Source organism: Henckelia pumila, chromosome 4 (genome assembly GCF_033568475.1).
Source record: "Henckelia pumila isolate YLH828 chromosome 4, ASM3356847v2, whole genome shotgun sequence".
Lineage (NCBI taxonomy): Eukaryota > Viridiplantae > Streptophyta > Magnoliopsida > Lamiales > Gesneriaceae > Henckelia > Henckelia pumila.
This window is the reverse complement of record NC_133123.1, coordinates 26485765-26505853: the sequence shown is the minus strand read 5'-3', so window position 1 is coordinate 26505853 and position 20089 is coordinate 26485765. Positions and strand designations below refer to the sequence as shown.

General features: G+C 38.7%; 1 protein-coding gene across 5 annotated transcripts in view; it reads right to left on the bottom strand.

Moving 5' to 3' along the window:
* Positions 1-20089, bottom strand: part of LOC140867290 (transportin MOS14) — a 35397-nt gene that overhangs the window by 10977 nt on the left and 4331 nt on the right. For all 5 annotated transcript variants that reach the window (XM_073272362.1, XM_073272365.1, XM_073272363.1 and 2 more), the window contains 11 exons: positions 16224-16352; positions 16013-16074; positions 15812-15868; positions 15567-15690; positions 6996-7130; positions 6255-6335; positions 5977-6090; positions 5738-5817; positions 5390-5525; positions 5101-5250; positions 3474-3559 (listed from right to left, as the gene is read on the bottom strand). In XM_073272362.1, coding sequence (XP_073128463.1) covers positions 3474-3559; positions 5101-5250; positions 5390-5525; positions 5738-5817; positions 5977-6090; positions 6255-6335; positions 6996-7130; positions 15567-15690; positions 15812-15868; positions 16013-16074; positions 16224-16352 — 1154 coding nt within the window. The remainder of the gene's footprint in view (positions 1-3473; positions 3560-5100; positions 5251-5389; positions 5526-5737; positions 5818-5976; positions 6091-6254; positions 6336-6995; positions 7131-15566; positions 15691-15811; positions 15869-16012; positions 16075-16223; positions 16353-20089) is intronic.

Sequence of the window (20089 nt, the reverse complement as noted above, 5' to 3'; positions counted from 1 at the left end):
GCACGAATTTATTTCGATGCTTGCAACAAGCCCTACCACACAAGTGAGACATGTTGGAAAATCCATGGAAAACCTGTCAATTGGAAAAGTCGAAAGCAAAGGGAGCATAATAAGCGCGGACCTCCTGATGGTGTGTTAATTGTGTCCCACATCGGTTGAGTAAATATCCTCAGAGTTTAATATATAGACAAAGACAAAACTCCTTCATTGAGCTAGCTTTTGGGGGTCGAGTTAGGTCCAAGTCAATTTCATAACATAGTATCAGAGCTCAGGTTCCATTGGACTGCCCATAGTTGGGTTACCCATCCTATAGTTGGGCCACCCGATAATGTCTACACGCTCCAGTAAAGAGGTCTCTGGAGCCCAGTAAAAAGGTCTCTCATGTAGGGGGAGGAAAAGTACTGCAACTTGATTCTGAGCTTCAGGTTTGTAACAAAAAGAAATTTCATTCACGGAGTAAAGACTTGACTATCAATCCTGCAAAACAACAATATGAAAATCCGAGCTATGGCACCAAAAATTCAGGTAAGCCTACTTCAACTCCAATTCCAGATTTGACTCCCTCTATTGTACCCAACACTTGACAATTATTTCTGATCTTGATGTTCCTATAACAATTATAAAAGGTGTTCGAAGTTGCACTGAATATCCTATTTCTAACTCTCTGTCCTATCATTGACTCTCAAAAAACCATAAAGTGTTTACATCTAGGATTTCACATTTGTTTGTCCCGAGGAATATACAGGAAGCACTAGATGATCCGAATTGGAGATATGCAGTCATGGAGGAGATGAACGCTCTAAGGAAAAGTGGTACCCGGAAGATAGTTGATCAATGAAGAGGCAAGAAGGTAGTCAAATGTAAATGGCTCTTTACGACAAAATGCAAGACTAATGGGAGCATTGAGAAGTACAAGGCTAGACTGGTGGCTGAAGGGTACTTGGACTTATGGAATTGACTACCAGGAGACATTTGCCCCCATTGCTAAAATAAAGTCTGAGCCTTGGGCTAAAGGGTACTCAGACTCATGGAATTGACCACCAGGAGACATTTGCCCCCATTGCTAAATAAAGTCTAAGCCTTGAAATGAATTTAAATTGGCCTTTCCATCAACTTGATGTTAAAAATGTGTTTCTCAATGGCGATCTTGAGGAGGAGGTATTTATGAACTTTAAATAAGTCCTTGTATGGACACAAACAGTCACCAAGAGCGTGGTTTGAACGCTTTGGAAAGACAATTATTAGTTATGGCTTTGTGCAGAGTCAAGCAGATCACACTATATTTTATAAACATTCAAGACACGATAAAGTTGCGGTCTTGATATTTTATGTTGAAGACATAATCATAACTAGTGATGATAAAACATAATTAGTAGATCTCAAGTTAAGACTTTTTTTTTTGATAAGAAACGTAAGATATTATATAAATAATATAAGATTGATTACAAAGGTGAACCAGTGGTCCACAGCTAATACTAATCTAAGACGAGAAAACAAACTACTTCAATACTAAACTCCAATCTCTATACAAATCTGAAATCATAAACGATCGGAATTCTGATAAATTATGTAACCAAGCTGCTACTGATAACTTAACCCTGTCCCAAACTTCTCCAACCGAAACTTCTTTATCCTCGAAGATCCTGCTATTCCTTTCCAACCAAACTGACCAACAAACGCAATGAGTTATAGCTGCCCACAGAAATCTGCCCTTGCTACCCAGGGAGTCCCCCAAATCTGCCTTGAACAGATCCCTGGTGGACTTTGGTGTCACCCACGACAATCCTAACTCCTTAACTCCTCAAGTTAAGACTTGCTAACAAGTTCCAAATAAAGGATTTGAGAGTTCTTAAATATTTCCTTGGAATGGAGTTTGCAAGATCCAAAGAAGATATATTTGTTAATCAAATAAAATATGCACTTGATCTTCTTGGAGAAACATGTTTACTAGCTGTAAGATGGTTGAGACCCCAATTGATCCTAATTTGAAGTTACAAGATGCCAAGGCCGAAGAATTTATAATAGAAAACAATATCAAAGATTTGTGGGGAAGTTAATTTATTTAACTCACACACGTGTTGCTGTTAGTATGGTGATTCAATTCATGCACTCACCAGGAAGAGAACATTTTGAGGCTGTCTGAAGGATTCTAAAATATTTGAAAGAGACTTCAGGGAGAGGGCTGATATTCAAGAAATATGGACATCTTCAAGTTGAAATTTACATAGATGCAGATTGGAAAGAAAGTGTTATAGATAGGAGATCTACATCTGATTACTGTTCATTTGTTGGTGGAAAATTGTAACATGGCGGAGTAAAAAACAAAATGTGGTAGCTAGATGTAGTGTTGAAGCGGAATTCAGAGCTATTGCACATGGAATTTGCGAGGCACTGTGGATAAAAAGAATTCTTGAAGAATTGAAGATTTCTCTCTCATTCAGCTCCTATTAAGGTCTATTGTGACAATAAAGCTGCTATTTCTATAGCTCATAATCCAGTACTACATGATTGGACAATGCATATAGAAGTAGATACGCATAACATCAAGGACAAACTCAATGCTGGAATAATAAGTGTCGTATCTTACAATAAGAAGCAATTTGTTATCTTCAAACCAGCTTGAGGGGGAGTGTTGGAAATCCATCAATCAACGGTTTTCCAATCTAGTTTCAATCTTGGAGATATTATAGGATCTTTTCCTTTGTATTTTTAGATAGTGAGTACCGTAAATATAGTAGTAGAAATCTGTCAAATATTCAACCTTAATTTGTTACCTTTTATATGTAATTGCTCTTAATACAAAAGCCCCTTTTGACTCATTCACAGAAATAAGAGAGCATTTTTTCTCCTCGTGTATTTTCCAAAACTATTCATTTTAAATAACTTCCTTTATTTGCACCAATAGAATGAGATCTTACAGTCAGTTTTTTTTTTTGGAAAGTGGAAACATCATTCCCTTAAGGATTCAACTCGTTTTAGTAGTTCTCTTTATTTATGCGGACATAATGAACCCCATTCCAGAAAAGCAGCAACAAAGTACTGTCCAAAAGTAGAAACAATACTTATTCAACAAATTCAGCACGTTATGCTTTACATGCTTATTGCCGTGAAAGCCCACCAGTTTCTTCCTCCACACAACACCCAGAACAGTGAAGGAATACCATACTGATTCAACCATACTTTTACAATAAAAATACAACCTGTATCACGTCTCAACTGAATTATTCTTTTATGAGGTAAGTATAAGTATTGCACCATAAGGACTGAACTATCTTGGATGACTCCACAGATGACAAAAAGCACACAAAGTCAGTCCAGCTCTTTCCCCGACAAAATAGTCCCCAACCAAAAACTTATACATTCCAAATATTGAAATCACCACCACACAATAACTCATAAGGTAAGCATATACAACCTTCATATAAAGCCATTCAATGCAAACCCAAGAACACTATAAACAAAGGAGATCAAACCTATATAGTCCTCTTCTGGCAGAGCTGATTAATTCAGTATAAGTAGATGGATTTTTCCTCGAGAACGATCCATGGCCTTCATCAATCTGAATCAAATTTAAATTGTTCAGAAAATTTATATTTACGAGCATTGTAAAAAAAAAATGAGAATCACTAAACGAGAATAATTCAGTCAAAGTAACAAAATTTCTTATATTCTCTACCATCCCTCACTCCCCCGTTTTATTCCTTCCTGTTCTCTTGTGTAACTAACCACTGCCCTTAATTTTCCAAGTGAACCCTGGGTCATCTCTCTTAAAATTTGTAGATTGGGCCTTTCTCTGGGGCTGGAGGTTATTCCAACCGTTCATGGACCTGGCTTGGATCCTAACTCTTTTTCTGTAACAATAGCTCCCCCCTCAACTTAAGCCTTGTCCCAATTGCTAAATTCTAGAAATTTCATGACAATTTCACTCTCATCTTCCCAGGCGGCTTCTTCTTTAGGTGAATCTCCAACTGAATCATAACTTGGTTGAATTCTGTCCAAAGTGGCCAATAAAAGTCAAATTTCTATCACTTATTATCTATTTTGGAACTCCATCATTAAATGCCATATTTTAACATCAAAGCCCTCAGATTTGGATAGCCCTGTAATGAAATCCATTGCAATATCTTCTTGAACCGCATTTGGAGTGGAAGGGGCTATAATAATCCACCAGCAATATTGCTTGGAATTTATGGCTCTGAAATTACACACATTGTGCCACAAAACCTGTATTTATCATGTTTCATCCCCTTCCAACATAAGCTTGAAGCGAAACATCTCCGTTTACAAAAAGTCCCTAACTGTCCACCCATCACAGTACAATGGTATTCTAGCAACCGAAACAAATAGCCATCACCTGTGTCTAGTAATTACCTAGGTTCACCCTCAGTCTTTTGCACATCCCCTGGGCAGATCCACGGTGACCATCCCCAAACACATCTTGAATTCTAAAGTCTCACTAATAGGTAAATTCAACCTCTGTGTTGATAAGAAATTATGGCTTCGTAGACTGAGCTTTTATCTTGGGCTCCTGGAGTTATCCCAACAGTTCCTGGAACTGGGCTCCAACTCTTTTTCTTTAACATATTGTGTGACAAACCCTCCGCAGTCGGCTGGGTTTCAACCATTTTTAATTACTGATTTTTAATTCTGTCATTTCCTTTCTTGTGCAGAGATTTTGAGCCACCATGAGACTTTGATATCAGGAAAAAAGAATATATGAGCAGATTGAAATCTCATTTATCATGCCAACTCATCAATGCAACAAATCCCAATTAAATCGATAGGAAAAGAATAAAAATCACAGCTAGAATTTCCATGCAAAACAAAAACCGAATAATTGATACTCATAAAATTTACATCAATTCATGAGTTAGCTAAACCCACCAGTAAACATGGGAGACAAATAAGAAAATCGAAAGACACCTAAAATGTTTGAGATATAATTCTATCAACGCTCAGTTGTTGAGAAAATAGATAGCAAAAGTTGTAAAACTAATTGCCTATGAAGTTCCAGGGGCTCCTGATATATGCCCAGAAAGAAAATTACAAGATCTCAATTAAAAAAAAAAAAAAAAAAAAACTCGAAAACAACAGGCTTACAAGTTTTCCAACAGCTAAATGAAAAGGAGAAACCAATTTAGCCAATAAATTATTCATCAGCTTCTTGTCAGGGACAGAACAAAATATCAGTGCAACAGCACTCACTACTTCATCCTCGTCCTCCAAAGGCAATTGCTTCTCTTCCAATCCCTATTGCCCATATTGCGTGAACAGTTAGGACAAAAAAAAGTCACATACGCGGCGGCTCACATGAGAGGGGTCGGGCAAAGACAACCTTAATATGGATAAGGTAATTCCATTGGGTGCGTTATATATTAAGTAAACTAACCTCTGTTATCCAAATTAAGAGGTCCAAATTGGAAGGTTCACACATCATGACAGTCGCTTCTTCACAGAATTTGCGCAAAGCATAAACACAAGCACTTGAACAAAATGATTGTGAAATTCCAGTAGCAAGAAACGATCTGAAATTAGCAAGTAAACCAGAGATATTTTGTGAACGCAAAGCCAAATGAATAATGGCAAATCAAAGCCAATGTTGTGATAATGCATATTGAAATCATTAATTTTCTTCTGTATAAGAATACTCTATTTCTCGAAAACAGGCTTACTTCTACAACCATGTAGGACAAAATTCTATATTTCTGCGGAATAGAGCAGGAAAGGAATAGCTTACATCAATAATCTGCTGTTTGTTTGAGATGCCGTGAACCACTTGGCATAAGAACCAATAACATCTGCAAGTGATTTGTATATCTACAAAAGAAAGCATTAAAGGGAAACAGTAGTAAGACGATAAATTATGCCATTAATGTTGCCTTTAAAATTGCCTCAAGAAGAGTTGATATTTAATTCTTTCCAGTCACTTATCTCAGACATTCATAAACAATATCAAAACAAGAATAGAAAGCATACAAGGAACATCAATCCCTTGAGGTCAGCAGATGTCTTGTTAGACAAAATCGTCACTAACTGCACGATAACGGACGTATCAAAATGCTGTCCCTCATTAAGAACAACCTCAGAAACCTGAAAGTAAAAGATTAAAAAAAGAGCTCATTAAATTTGGACAGGAAAACATTAGAGCGGAAGAACTTAAAAGAAACAGAAACATCTGGTCGCGCAAAACCAGGTAGGAGGTGCTTAGAGAAGAATAAACAATGAAATCTGAAAAGAACAACGAAAGCACTCACCACATTGAGGATGAATAACTTGGTTTCTACCTCTTTCCAAGAAATATACAAGCTCGGAGGTCTCAAACTTCCAGAAAAGATCTATATATCATGTTTCAAGGAAAGGCATAAGATATAAACATGAGTAGAAAAGCTAACTGTAAAGTGAATGTGAATTAGGCCCTAAACTTAGGCGGTCAGTTTGCTTCATACTCAGGATAAAGAAAAGAGCATATGTTTTCAGATATGATTTGATTTCCGGCATAGCATCTTACAAAGTAAGCGTGATATTGCTACAATTTTCAACAAATTTAACAAACCACAAACAAGAGAAAATAGCTGACAAAGAAAAATAAAATAGAAATGTTGTAAATATTGCACCGAGAGAAAATGAAAGAGAAGAACTGAAATCTTTATTTTCTCATATATCAAACCATACTCAATACACGGTTAAATAGAAGAAAGAGTATAAGGTCAAAGCTCACAAAATAAGCAAATATCCTAATCCTAATAATTACCTTCCTAAATTTACTGTAAACAAATAAAATCCTAACATATTTAATCAAATCAAATCAGGCCTAATATATCGGCACTCCCCCTCAAGTTGGTGCAAATATGTTCATCATGAACAACTTGCTAATTTGTGTTTCAAAGAGTTGTCTTGAAAGACCCTTTGTCAAAACATCTTCAACTTGTAGCGTGGTTGGAACAAACGGAGTACTATTGGATACAAATATTTCAGAATGAATCATCCAACATCACCTTCTCAATAAATGAAGCAGATCCCAAAAGCTGAAAAATTTCGGCCAAAAGTTCCACCAGGTTCATCCTCAATTGCTCAAGGCCATTTGGCAGTGTAAGGGTACTTCCGTAGTCATTATATGTGGAGTCATCAACCTAGATAACAACATGAATCAATTTTCTGAAAAAGGAAAGTAAAGGTCTAAATGAAATACATGCATGGTATAGTTGGTGTGATGGCCCATAACATTTTTCTGACAATGGTATCAATAGTTTGTCCAATGATGATCATTTTCATCATTTCGCTCATAGTCCATGTTTTTTGTTTTTCTCCATGCATGGCTTGCTAATTTTTCTGACAATGCTAATTTTTCTGAGTACATGCAGGGTAAAGGAAATTGTGACAAGCTAAGTAGACATTAAGATGGTATAGCTAAAAAATATTCAGAACTAAAGCATTCAGCATAAAGACACAACATAATAGATTTCAAAGTTGAAATATTATTTCAGGACAGCATGTAGTGCACAATAAATGCCAATAAAAGCATGGTTGTACACAATTCAACGAACTTTCGGAAAACAAACAAGGAACCAAGAATGCAGGGGAAGCTGATTTCCCCGTGCCTGTTACGGGCCCAAATATGTCTAGAGGTTCTAAGATACTAGGCCTAACCAAATCAAGCCCATTAATAGAAACGTTTATTCTAGAAACAATAACTTGAGGAAGGGGAAAGAGTATTATAAAGGGAAGAAGTACATTTGAGGGAAAGCATTCTGTTAATTTGTTTGAAGGTTAATACTAGCGTTTGCTAGGGACTAGCGTGAGGTAGGGTTGTACAGAGACATTTCTCTGGGAGTTCCTTTTATCTCATCTAAATACATTCAGCTTATATTCTATTTCTATCTCTTTGTCCAATTCTTGTGTGGTTGTAACAATTGGTCCGACCTGCCGGATCTTAGTCGGAAAGGAAACGGCAACCACAATTTGAGTAGAGTGTCAAAGATGAAACTGCCGATTTCAGATGTGGAGCTGGAAAAACAACTCACAAAAGCTGGGAAAGCTCTTCATCGGCCTCCATCCTCGGACAAACTCCTCCGTCTCCTTGATCGAGCTGAGAAGCTTCTATCGAAAGTCGAGCAGTCACCGTGTAAGTTTATGCTATCTGTTCTTTCACCACTAATGGATGTATTGGGGATGACAGAATTCCTCAAGCATTCTGATGTTGATGTAAAGGTAGGAGCAGCTTCTTGCATTAGTGAGATTATTAGAATTATGGCACCGGAGGCTCCTTACGATGATGACAAAATGAAAGAGGTTTTCTATTTGATAGTATCGGCTTTTGAGGATTTCATGGGCATTGCTAGCAGATCTAATTTCAAAAGGGTAACCATTCTCGAAACCATGGCTAAGGTAAGGTACCGTCTGATCATGTTGGATTTAGAAATGGCTGAGACGATTATTGAGATGCTTCAATACTTCCTTAGATCTATAAATGTTCATCATTCAGAAATTATTTTTAAGGCAATGGAGACAGTGATGACTCCTTTTTGAAGAAAGTGAGGATAAGGATATAACGTTAGTTTTACCCACCATTATGGCTGCCATGAAAAGGAGTAATGAAGGGGTTCTGTCAAATGCAAGAAAATTGGTAGAGAAGGTTGTCCAGAACTGTGCAGAGAAACTTAAACCTTATTTACCCCAAGCACTGAAAACGATAGAGCAAGATGGAGTTGAGGAGCTAGAAGAGTTTTCAGATTGTCTTGGGAATCTGAAACTTTCTGGAGGAGGGAATCCATTGGAGTACGAAGAGCAAGATCAGATGGGATGGATGCTAAAGATCGAACGTTACCCAAAAGCCATGGAGTTAATCGGACGATGGGCGAAAAGCGGTGGAACCATACGAGTATTGTGCGTTGTGGCTGCAGAGAGGGAGACTAGAAGACGTCCGCACCATCTGGTTTGAAGTTTTGTGGGACCAATTGGATTGGACTGGGCAACACGCAGAAAATTATGAATTTCAGGCCTTTGGGAAGGAAGTTTGGGCTGATCAGGAGTGGGCTAGGGTTGAAGAAGGTTATTTGGGCTTTATCATCCATTGGGCCCAAATAAGTGTCGCAGGACCCAAATCAATGCGCGTTGCATTATCCGCCACGATCCACAAGTCACGGGAAAGAAAAACTTGTTGGAAGCCATGGCGATGAGATCCATCGGAGAGGGATGGCCGGATGGTCGCTAGTGGCCGGTCATGGTGTTGGCGACATGAGTGGTTGTCAAGATTCCCCTCAAAGAGGGAGAAAAGCGATTGAAGGAGTGGTTGAAAAAACATCCCATAAATACCACATCGGAAGAAGTAAGGGTTAAAAGAATATTCCTTCTCAACCTTTGGCTCAAGAGGGATTTCCTGACTCTAAGGAGGATTCGGTAAGCATTCCTTCCAACCCTTATATTCATTTGCTTTCTTCCTTTCCTTCTTCTTTCCTGGGGGTGGGCAGGGAGGGCGTAGGGGAGGATCCAACCTCACTGGTGAATTCTAAGCCGGATGATCAGTTAGAGAATCTTGTTATCGGTGATGGGATCAGCCTACTTCCGCAGGGGGATAAGGAGGTAATCGGTGTTTTGGGATGCATAGTTGTTATCAACGACTGCCTTACTCGTTTGGAGGTCAGCAGAGTGTATTTAGACTCGGATGGTTCAGAGCACTTGGATAACGCGAGATTCAATACCTCAGGGGCATACTCAGCAGCTAGAATTCCGGATGGGAATGAGATAAGTTTGGGTGTCGGAGTGGTATTATGAAGATTCTATCTTGGAACATCAGAGGAGGAGGGTCCAGCAGGAGGAGGAGTTTGATTCGAATGATTCTTCGTAGGGAGAAACCTGATTTAGTGATCTTTCAAGAAACTAAGCAAGCCAGGGTGGACAGGAAATTCATAGCTAGTTTGTGGAAATCGAGATTCGTAGAATGGTTGGAGTTGCCTGCATTTGGTAGATCAGGGGGAATTTTAATGGCTTGGGATTCTAAGTCGGTGACAGTGACGGATAATTTGATTGGAGAATTCTCAGTTTCGATTAAGGTAGATAAGGGCAGTAGTTTGGAGTGGTGGTTCTCGGCGGTGTACGGTCCATGCTCTCCTAAGGATCGCCAAAACTTCTGGGATGAGTTAGCAGGTTTGAAGGTTATATGTGGTCCTAATTGGTGCGTAGGAAGGGACTTTAACGTGGTGAGATCTTTGAGTGAAAAATTGAACAGTAGTACTTTGACCAGAAGCATGAGAAGTTTTGACTCTTTAATCACAGAGTTAGAATTGTGAGATCCTCGCTTTTGAACGGTAATTTCACTTGGTCCAGCATGCGAGCATCCCCTATTTGTTGTAGGTTGGATAGATTTCTTTTCTCTGGAGGATGGAGAGATTTGTTCAAGTTTAGTAGACAGACGATTTTGCCAAGATTAACTTCGGATCATAACCCCTTGATTCTGGACACAACTCAGGGGGAGTGGGGCCCAACGCCTTTCAGGTTCGAAAACATGTGGTTAAAACACAAGAATTTCAGAGACGAATTCTCTAAGTGGTGGGCGAATTCACAGATGCGGGGTTGGGAGGGATACAAATTTATGAGAAAGCTGAAGGTCATAAAATCGGACATTAGAAAGTGGAATTCAGAGAGGTTCGGGAACCTTGATGCGAGGAAAAAGGAGCTGGAGAATAAGATTCTTGAGTTGGACGTTCAGGAGAGTGAGGGTCGGTGGGTAGAAAGCATGGTGCTTGAGAGAAGGGCTATTAGAAGCGAGCTAGAAGAGATAGTATGCAGAAACGCTCAAAAAGAGCAACAGAAAGCAAATGTTAAGTGGTTGAAGGAGGGGGATTGTAATACGAAATTCTTCCACGCGTTACTTAGCCAAAGAAGGAGTAGATCGAGGATTGAGAAGTTGGAAATGGAAGACGGGAGTTTTTGCACGGACAGCGAGCTTATTAAGGCGCAATTGATTGAATTTTACCGTAAGCTTTTCAGCAAATCGGGCAGTCGGGCCTTTGGCATAGAAGGTGTGGAATGGAGTCCTATTGGCCGTGACGAAATGGTTCAGCTTGAGCTTCCTTTTTCGGAGAATGAAATCAAAAAAGCAGTGTTTGAGTGTGACGGATCCAAATCTCTGGGAGCTGATGGGTTTTCGTTACAAGTTTACCAGGAGTGTTAGCACGTCATTAAAGGGGATTTGGTGAAGGTTTTTGCGGAATTTTATGAAAAAGGGATTATTAACGGAGTGACTAACGAAACATATATTTGTTTGATTCCGAAAAAGAAAGATTGATTGCGTATTAAGGATTTTAGGCCTATTAGTTTGGTTACCAGCTTGTACAAGATTTTGGCTAAAGTTTTGGCCTCGCGTTTGAAGAAAGTAATAGGTACTACGATTGCGGATTCGCAAAGAGCTTTCATTGAAGGACGACAGATCCTCGATTGTAGCCTCATAGCCAATGAGATGGTAGAAGATTTTAGATTGAAGAAGAAGAAAGGTTGGGTATTCAAGGCAGATTTTGAGAAAGCTTACGATAACGTGGATTTCCGATTTTTGGACTTTGTTCTCATGAAGAAGGGCTTCGGAGACAGATGGAGGAGATGGATCAGGGGCTGTCTCGACAATGTTAGTTACTCGATTATAATTAATGGCAGGCCGTGTGGAAAAATCAAAGGTGAAAAGGGTGAAAAGGGTTGAGGCAGGGTGACTCTTTATCTCCTTTCCTTTTTAATTTGGTGGCGGATGTTTTGGCTAGGTTGGTGGATAAGGCTAAGTCCATGAACTTTATTCAAGGGTGGGTCATAGGAAAAGATAGTGTAGAGGTTTCTCATTTACAATTTGCAGACGACTCTATATTTTTTGTGAAGGATGAAGATCACTTGAGATTTTTGAAAGACGTTCTTAATACTTTTTGTGACATGTCAGGGCTAAAGATCAATTTAGAAAAGAGTTAGCGAAAAGGGCTTGAGGCAGGGTGACTCTTTATCTCCTTTCCTTTTTAATTTGGTGGCGGATGTTTTGGCTAGGTTGGTGGATAAGGCTAAGTCCATGAACTTTATTCAAGGGTCATAGGAAAAGATAGTGTAGAGGTTTCTCATTTACAATTTGCAGACGACTCTATATTTTTTGTGAAGGATGAAGATCACTTGAGATTTTTGAAGGACGTTCTGAATACTTTTTGTGACATGTCTTTTGGGAACCGGTGTTATTTAGGATGTCAAAAAGTTAGCGAGTTGGAAGAAATTTTTCCTTTCGAGAGGGGGTAGACTTACGCTGATCTCGGCAGTTATGAACGCCATTCCGTTGTATTATTTGTCGCTTTTCAGAATACCTAGGGGAGTGGTGGCGTCCATGGAGAAGTTGATGAGGAATTTTTTGTGGGACGGGCCGGATGGGGATAAGCACTGTCATTGGGCAGCTTGGGATAAGGTTATCATTCCAAAGAATAGGGGAGGTTTGGGGATTGGAAATATCGGTTTGCGGAACAAGGCCTTGTTGGGCAAATGGTGGTGGCGTTTCTCTAAGGAGGGGAACACGTTGTGAAGGAGAATTGTTATTAGTAAATACGGCATGCAAGAGAACGGCTGAGACGCGGGTTTGGCCAGGAATAACACGTTTCGTAGCCCTTGGAAGTTCATCTCTAGGATTTATCCGGCTTTTTTACAATCAGTGAGGTTTGTGGTCAAGAGGGGAGATAGAGTTAGATTTTGGGAGGATTCTTGGGTGGGGATCAGCTCTTTTAAAACTCTTTTCCCGGTGCTGTTCCGAATTTCTAAAGCTCATAATAAGCCTATCTCACACTTCATTTCTAGAGAAGCTTCTTCACCCATTAATTCGTCCTCTTGGAATTTGCATTTTCGTCGCGATCTCAGAGATGAGGAGATGGGTGACCTAATCAATTTGTTGGAAGTTTTGGGCAGGGTTAGTCTTAGGGAGGGAGGAGAGGATATTAGGTGTTGGATATGGGATGTCTCAGGTGAGTTTTCAGTGAAATCTTTCTTTCATTCTTTTTTTCCGGAATCTCGGTTCCCAAAATTTGATCTTCTCCAATCGATATGGAAAGCTCCGATTCCTTCAAAGGTTAAGGTGTTCTCTTGGGCCGCAATTCTGGGAAGGATACCGACCTGTGATTCGATCCAAAAGAGGTTCCCAAAATGTTTTCTTAATCCGAATTGGTGTGTGCTTTGCAAGCAAGAGGGTGAGAGTCAGGATCATATGTTGGTACATTGTCCATTCGCATCATCCTTATGGTGGTTAGCGTTGAAGGATTTGGGATTGTCATGGGTGACTCCGAAGACTACGAAGGATTTGTTCGCAGCAGATTTGGGGAGCTATCTGGGCAAAAGGGGGAGAATTCTTTGGGCAGCCATAACTCATTGCACTTGCTGGTTCGTTTGGCTAGAAAGAAATAGGAGGATTTTTGAGGAAGAAGAGGCTTCGAGGGAAGAGATTTGGGATAGGATTAAGTTGAGAGTTGCATCTTGGTTACATAATTCATCTCTCTTCGAATCGTTTTCAGTTTCAGAGTTGTATAGGGATTGGAGTTTGGTTCTCATGTAGTACTTTCCTAGATCTTGTATAGTGATTTTGTGGACCACTGGTCCACCTTCCTATGTAACTATTACTAAGTCTTAATATTATATATGTTTATATCAAAAAAAAAAAGAATATGGGGGTTCGAATTCAAACTTTTAGAGCTTACGATGCACAATGTGGAGAGGCTGACAAGTGCGAGAGTCATTACGCAGGCAGACGGTGTTATAAGGTTGCTGGAGATTGCATCTGCTAGTCTGCAGTTTGCATGCGTGGTTGGAGATCTACTAATTTCAGCGGTTCTTGATGCTGCGAAAGATATATGCAGCAAATATTCTGGACAATTGTACAACATTAAAGCTGCTTCAAGGAACACAGGATTTGAGAACGAGAGGTATGTCTTTCCGGGGGTATTGATGGATGGGGAAAAGGAATGGGCACCATTGGAGAAAACACTATACTGCTCAACATCATCGTTTGTTGCTGCTGTTTCTCGCTTTCATGGAATCGTGGCTTCTCTTCAGTCCTCGAATATTATGAAACTATTTGATAAGCTTGTTGGAGCCCTTGTATTGGTGTTGGCGCTCAGCGTTCTCAACCATGATTATATTCCTAAACTGGTTTTGACGAAAAGAGGGTTGGGCATGGATGGAAGAATCGTGGTTGAAGTATGGGATGGTGATGGGTATCAAATATTGATGGGTGAGAAAGGTCATGGTTCAGAGATAGGAGTAGTATCATGGGTGAACATTGTAGCCAGGTGCGTGTGTGGGATAAAAGGGGTGGCTCTTGTGCTGGTAGTTGCTTGCAGCCATGAGGTGATGGCAGATTGGGTATACTTAGAGAATGACTTGACGAGTTAATATGGACTTGAACAGAAATCGGATCGAAGGATCAAGCAACGATTGATAATGGCGGAAGAGATTGGCATTTATTTGATGAAGCCGCTGAAGCTATGTGATTTATCTGGTAGTGTAATTTTCTTGGAAACACTGTTGGGAAAGAACATGACTCTCAATTCTCATTTGAAATTGCAAAAATTTAACAAGGCAGTCAACTTTTCTGCTATAATTAATGCTTGGACTGAAGATTGTCCTCTTGATTTTGAGATCATTGTATTCGACGTTGGTTGGAAGGATGACGAATTCGTAGAAGATCAAGTTGTGGCTACACAATTACGTTCTGTGGGGGGAGATGGAAGGGGTCTGTTTGCTTTTATCGTTGTGACCGGGGTGCTTGAAGCCAAACATCCTTTGGAATTTTTTTATTTTGGTAACGAGTTCTTCGATCTTGGTTTTGAGTTAATTGTCTTCGATGTTGGCTGGAGCCTGGGGAAAGCAGAATCATCAAGTTCAAGACTCAGCCTTGAGGACAAGGCTGATTTGAAGAGGGCGGTATTGTTACGGGCCCAAATATGGCTAGAGGTTCTAAGATACCGGGCCTAACCAAATCAAGCCCATTAATAAAAACGTTTATTCTAAAAACAATAACTTGAGGAAGGGGAAATAGTAGCGTTTGCTAGGGACTAGCGTGAGCTAGGGTTGTATAGAGACATTTCTCCGGGAGTTCCTTTTATCTCGTCTAAATACATTCAGCTTATTTTCTATTTCTATCTCTTTGTCCAATTCTTGTGTGGTTGTAACAATGCCAACAGTAAATTTCTTCTGAGAGGTTGTCTCTCAGCAAAGAAGTACTGTTGAATTATCTAAGACTGCAGGCCCACAATGAATTCATAAATCTCTTTGACTACAGGACAATGAATAACAAAAAATTATCAGTAATTGGAAACGAAATATTGACTCTGTGGTATTAGTCTATTAGAATATTTATTTCTTGTGTGTCCCCATCAGGAGCGTTTTGAGATCATCATTAATAAGATTTCCAGATGGATTAGAGGAGGAAAAAAACTCAGAATCAGTTTGCATATAAAAGGCAGTAAATAGCTAATAAATGAGAGTACCAAAACAAACCAAGAAAATATATTACTGTTCTAATAAACATAGAAATTAATCGAGTGAAAGCAATGATAGAGAAGACAAACCTGAGCACGCAGCAAAAGAGTATCGAATAATGCTGAGAAAAGAGGAACAGAATATTTCTCTAAATTCTGATAGTTTCCAGCACTATCCACCTTGAGCCCAATAATGTAGCTGGCAAGGCTACTCCTGGTACATAAAATTGTACCAAGTCCGAGTTATATAATTTTAAGGCATCACATCATCAAGCAAAAACTTAAGTTCCGATTTATTTTGTGTAACAGAGAGCACACAGAATTAAAGAAGATACCAAAACTGCAAAGTTGAGTCTGCGATCTCCCAGTCTTCACTTGGAAATGCCACACAACTATCAGCATTAAAAAAATGCTCAATAAATTTCAAAATCAAGCCCAATAAGGACTTCAAAATATTTATCCACTCTGAATAGGCATTCATGTAATGAAACATTCTCCCACTGGACTTCCATTAAAAACACCACATGAAATCTGACCTTAAGAGAGCATCAGCCATCACAAGTGCTTCGGTGGTAGCTCTCACAATTAAAAATGGTGCCTAGAAAGCAATTGAGAGGTTATCAGGATAAAAAAAATATGTAAAAGGGACTGATTTGCTTGGTTTCAAAATGGAAAAGGTGTTAAATTATAAGAAAATAACTGAAAGTGTACAATTAATAAATTCTCAATATAAATTTAGACTCTTACAGCTTGACCAATTTCTGACATCAAGCATGCAAGTCCTCCTATCACTTTCTCATCACCACTTTTAAGAGCAGGAAGTAGAAGTGATTCCTTAAAAAATCCAATTCGATGCAGTAAAAACTCCGGAATCCCCTAAAAAATTAAAATAATTGAAGTTAGTTATGCTCGAAAGATGTTGAGTTGGGAATCAGCTCCAAATCTGAATCAGAACGTTAAAAAAACGTGTTTGAGCAAAAACAGTTTTAAGTTAGAGGTAATTAAGGTAGTGTTTGGAAATGCTTTTACAAAAAGTGATTATAAACTTTTTTTTACAAAATTTTGATTTAAAAGGTAGTATTTGGAAATGCTTTTAAAAAAGTGATCATGAACTTTTTTTTACAAAATTTTGATTTAAACATTTCCAAACACTACCTAAGTGTTGCAATAATGTGGGTGATAGGATTCCACTTGTCAGTTCAGCACAGTTCAAACTCCGCACACCCTTTCCAACCAAACCGATCAACATAAACAGTTAACACCTATATCCTAAAAAAATTCTACCCCTCCTCCCCAAGCCCCGCCAAAGATCCGCTACAAATAAATCCCAAGTTCATCTCAGAAGTACCCAAACCAAATTCATCTCCTCCAAAGCTTTAGACCAAAGATCGTACGTAAATGGGCAATGAAAAAGTAAGTGATCCTGAGTCTCCACCTATCGTCGGCATAGCACACGCCAACTTGGACATAGAGAATATAAAGGGTTTTTCGTTTGCATCAAATCGCAGAAATTGTTGAATATTTTATTTTTTAGTAATTAGTAATTAGTAACCAGATTCTCAATCTTGTATCATGGGTATATTATCAAGTTAAATTAGGAGTATATTATTTTCCATAAACTCGCAGTAATTTCAAACTTATAAATTAGGAGGTACTCTTCATTCTTGAATCAAGAAGAATAATATTTTTCTCAGTAAACACTTTCTTTCTATATTTTCCTTCTATATTTTCCACAAGGTATCAGAAGAACTAGGCAAACCCTAGCCATGATCTCGTTCGGCGGTATGGCGCCTTCCGGTGATGATCCGCCGCCCAACCCCACCGCGTCACCTTTTCCCGACGCCATACCTTTCTCCTCCATCACGTGCCATGAATTAACAGGCCACAACTATCTCCAATGGTCTCAGTCCATCAAGATGTTCATCTGCGGCAAGGGAAAGGAGGATTATCTCTCAGGTGCCTCGAAGTGTCCAGCTGCCGGTGACGAAAAAATAAAGATTTGGAATGCTAAGAACAACATGATCATGTCATGGCTCATTAATTCTATGACACCTGAGATCGGTGAGGTTTTTTTACTCTACATTACGGCCAAGGAAATCTGGGACGCTGTTCGTGATACGTATTCATCTAATGAGAATACGTCCAAGTTATTTCGCATCGAGGGCCTGCTCTATGGTCTGCGTCAAGGCGATGACAGTGTCACCGCTTATTTATCGCTCTCACGCCTGTGGCAGCAACTGGATTTATTCGAGTCTCATGCCTGGAGATGTTCCCTGACGAAGCTATCTTCCGCTCTATCTTGAAAACAAAGCGAGTTTTCCTATTTCTATTGGGCTTGAAACAATCTCTCGATGATGTGCACGGCCGTATTTTGGGGACCAAGCCACTACCTGGCCTTCGAGATGCGCCATGAAGAAAGTAGGCGCCAATTGACGTTGGGCTCTCTTGGTTCGTCCCCTTCTGTCGATGGGTCTGCCCTTGCCTCTCAAAGACCCTCTCTCAATACTAGCACATGCCCTACTGCCCAGCCGCCGCCGTCCTCTGTCTCACTAGGGGATAACCACACCTGCAATGATCGACCACGGTGTCCAAACTCCAAAGTGTAAGCAGCCGAATCACAGCCTCGAAACTTGCTGGCGCATCCACGTGAAGATGCTGGTGAGATATCTATTCAATATCCTAACTTTAGCCTTGTTGACAAGGCTACTATGGAGAGCGAGGGCATTGTTAGGGGCCCGGAACACCACACCAAGCCCAGTATCAAATTTGTATATTCTAGAAGGCCCAAGAGGCGTAATTAGAAGGAGATGGAGGAAGAGAATCGGTTGTTCTGTTCATTCTTGTTAATTGTGGTTGTACTAGCTCTGACAGGGATTACGGAGATATCTCCGGGAATAAACTGTCAATTCTATTTATATATTTCATCTTGTTGATCGGTCTTTACTCATAATACTTCTGTCTGTTGCTTTTCGTGTTATTTGAATCCAAAGAACCAGCTAACAGTATTTGTTCCATTTTCAAAAAGACTACACGCACAAAGTGTCTATTAGAATTAGATCAACGTAATTTTAGATTTTTAAATGAAAGTTTAATTTTTCAAATGCCATATATATTCATGAGAAGACTTTTTACATTAAGAAATTTGTTGTACAACTACAAACATGAAAACGGTATTGCAGAATTGTTGTGTAAACACTTGATTATATGGATGAATTATCAATGACAAAATACTTAATGATTGAACCCGTCGATAGAAACTTACAAGAAATAACTGAAATTCTAAAATCATTTTTTTAAATAAGAAACGGCTATTGAAATTAATATTCATAGTTACAAAAAAATGGGCAAGAACTCCGCTGCAGACAAAAAGGTAAACAAAAGCCTTATCACATCAACAACAAATAAACCTTCAATCCCTCAAATATCTGAGATCGAAAAGCTTCTAAACTCTAAGTGGACTACAAAAATCATTTGGTTGGAAAACTTACACGATGTAACTGGAATTCAAACCTCATGTAAGTTTTACCGGTTGTTCTAAAAGCAAACATTCAGGAGATGATTAATACGAGTTGAATGAAATTATATTCATGCTAATAGATGCATCATTTAATTTTATCTAAAAACATGAGAGTGAAGTTTGAATTAAGGTGATTAGAACAAACATTTTATCAAATTACTTTTGTATTAGAAGATCATTAACATATGATTGCTATGATTGCAATATTTATTTTTGTTTGATGTTATGATTGAGAAATTTATAGTGTAACCTAAATCAATAGCTCGAAACTCAAGACAACAAGATAATAATATACAAGGAGATGATAATAACAAATACAATATTTAGTTATAACAGTATTTAAATTGTTCAACTTCTTGCAATCTTGTTTTGGTTGGAAAAATGGTAACCAGTATTATGTCATACTTGTCTTATGATTATCTATTTTATTTGTTTTCAGTTGTTTTGGTTGAAACCAGTATGACGTATTAGAACTACTATTTTGGTCATCATCTCATCAAGAGATGCAAAAACGTGTGCCAGAAGACTGTTCAACTGAAACACAAGGTGACTCCAATTAAATAACCATCTATGTTTATATAAGAATGTCTTCTATATGAAACTCAAGTCATTTTCCAAGTGATAATAATAATAAGAAAGAAATACTTTAGTAATAAAGAAAAGTCACAAATTTACTAAAATAGTTTCTTAGGTTATTTAAGGCTAAATGAGAGAGAGATTATCTATCAAAGTTAATAGGGCATTGTTATAACATTTAATTTGCGTCACAATGTCAGACAACCATGGATCTCATAATTAGTATGTAGTATACATTATTAGATCATGCATTAGAATTTAGTAATATATTTTTAACTCCTATTCCTTTACAGAATTAAAATTAAATATAGTCATCTCTTAAATCCCTCTAGCATCAGCATCACTAGATCAACACAAAAAGTGAGGTACTTTCAACCTTGGTTTCATATAGAGGGAATGATTACACATCTGAATCGACTTTCTTTATCCTTACATTGCAGCCTTGATAAGGTCACATGTAGCATTGAAGCATTATGTAAGTAAATAAGATGGATCGCACTAGGACTAAGAAATTTAACAA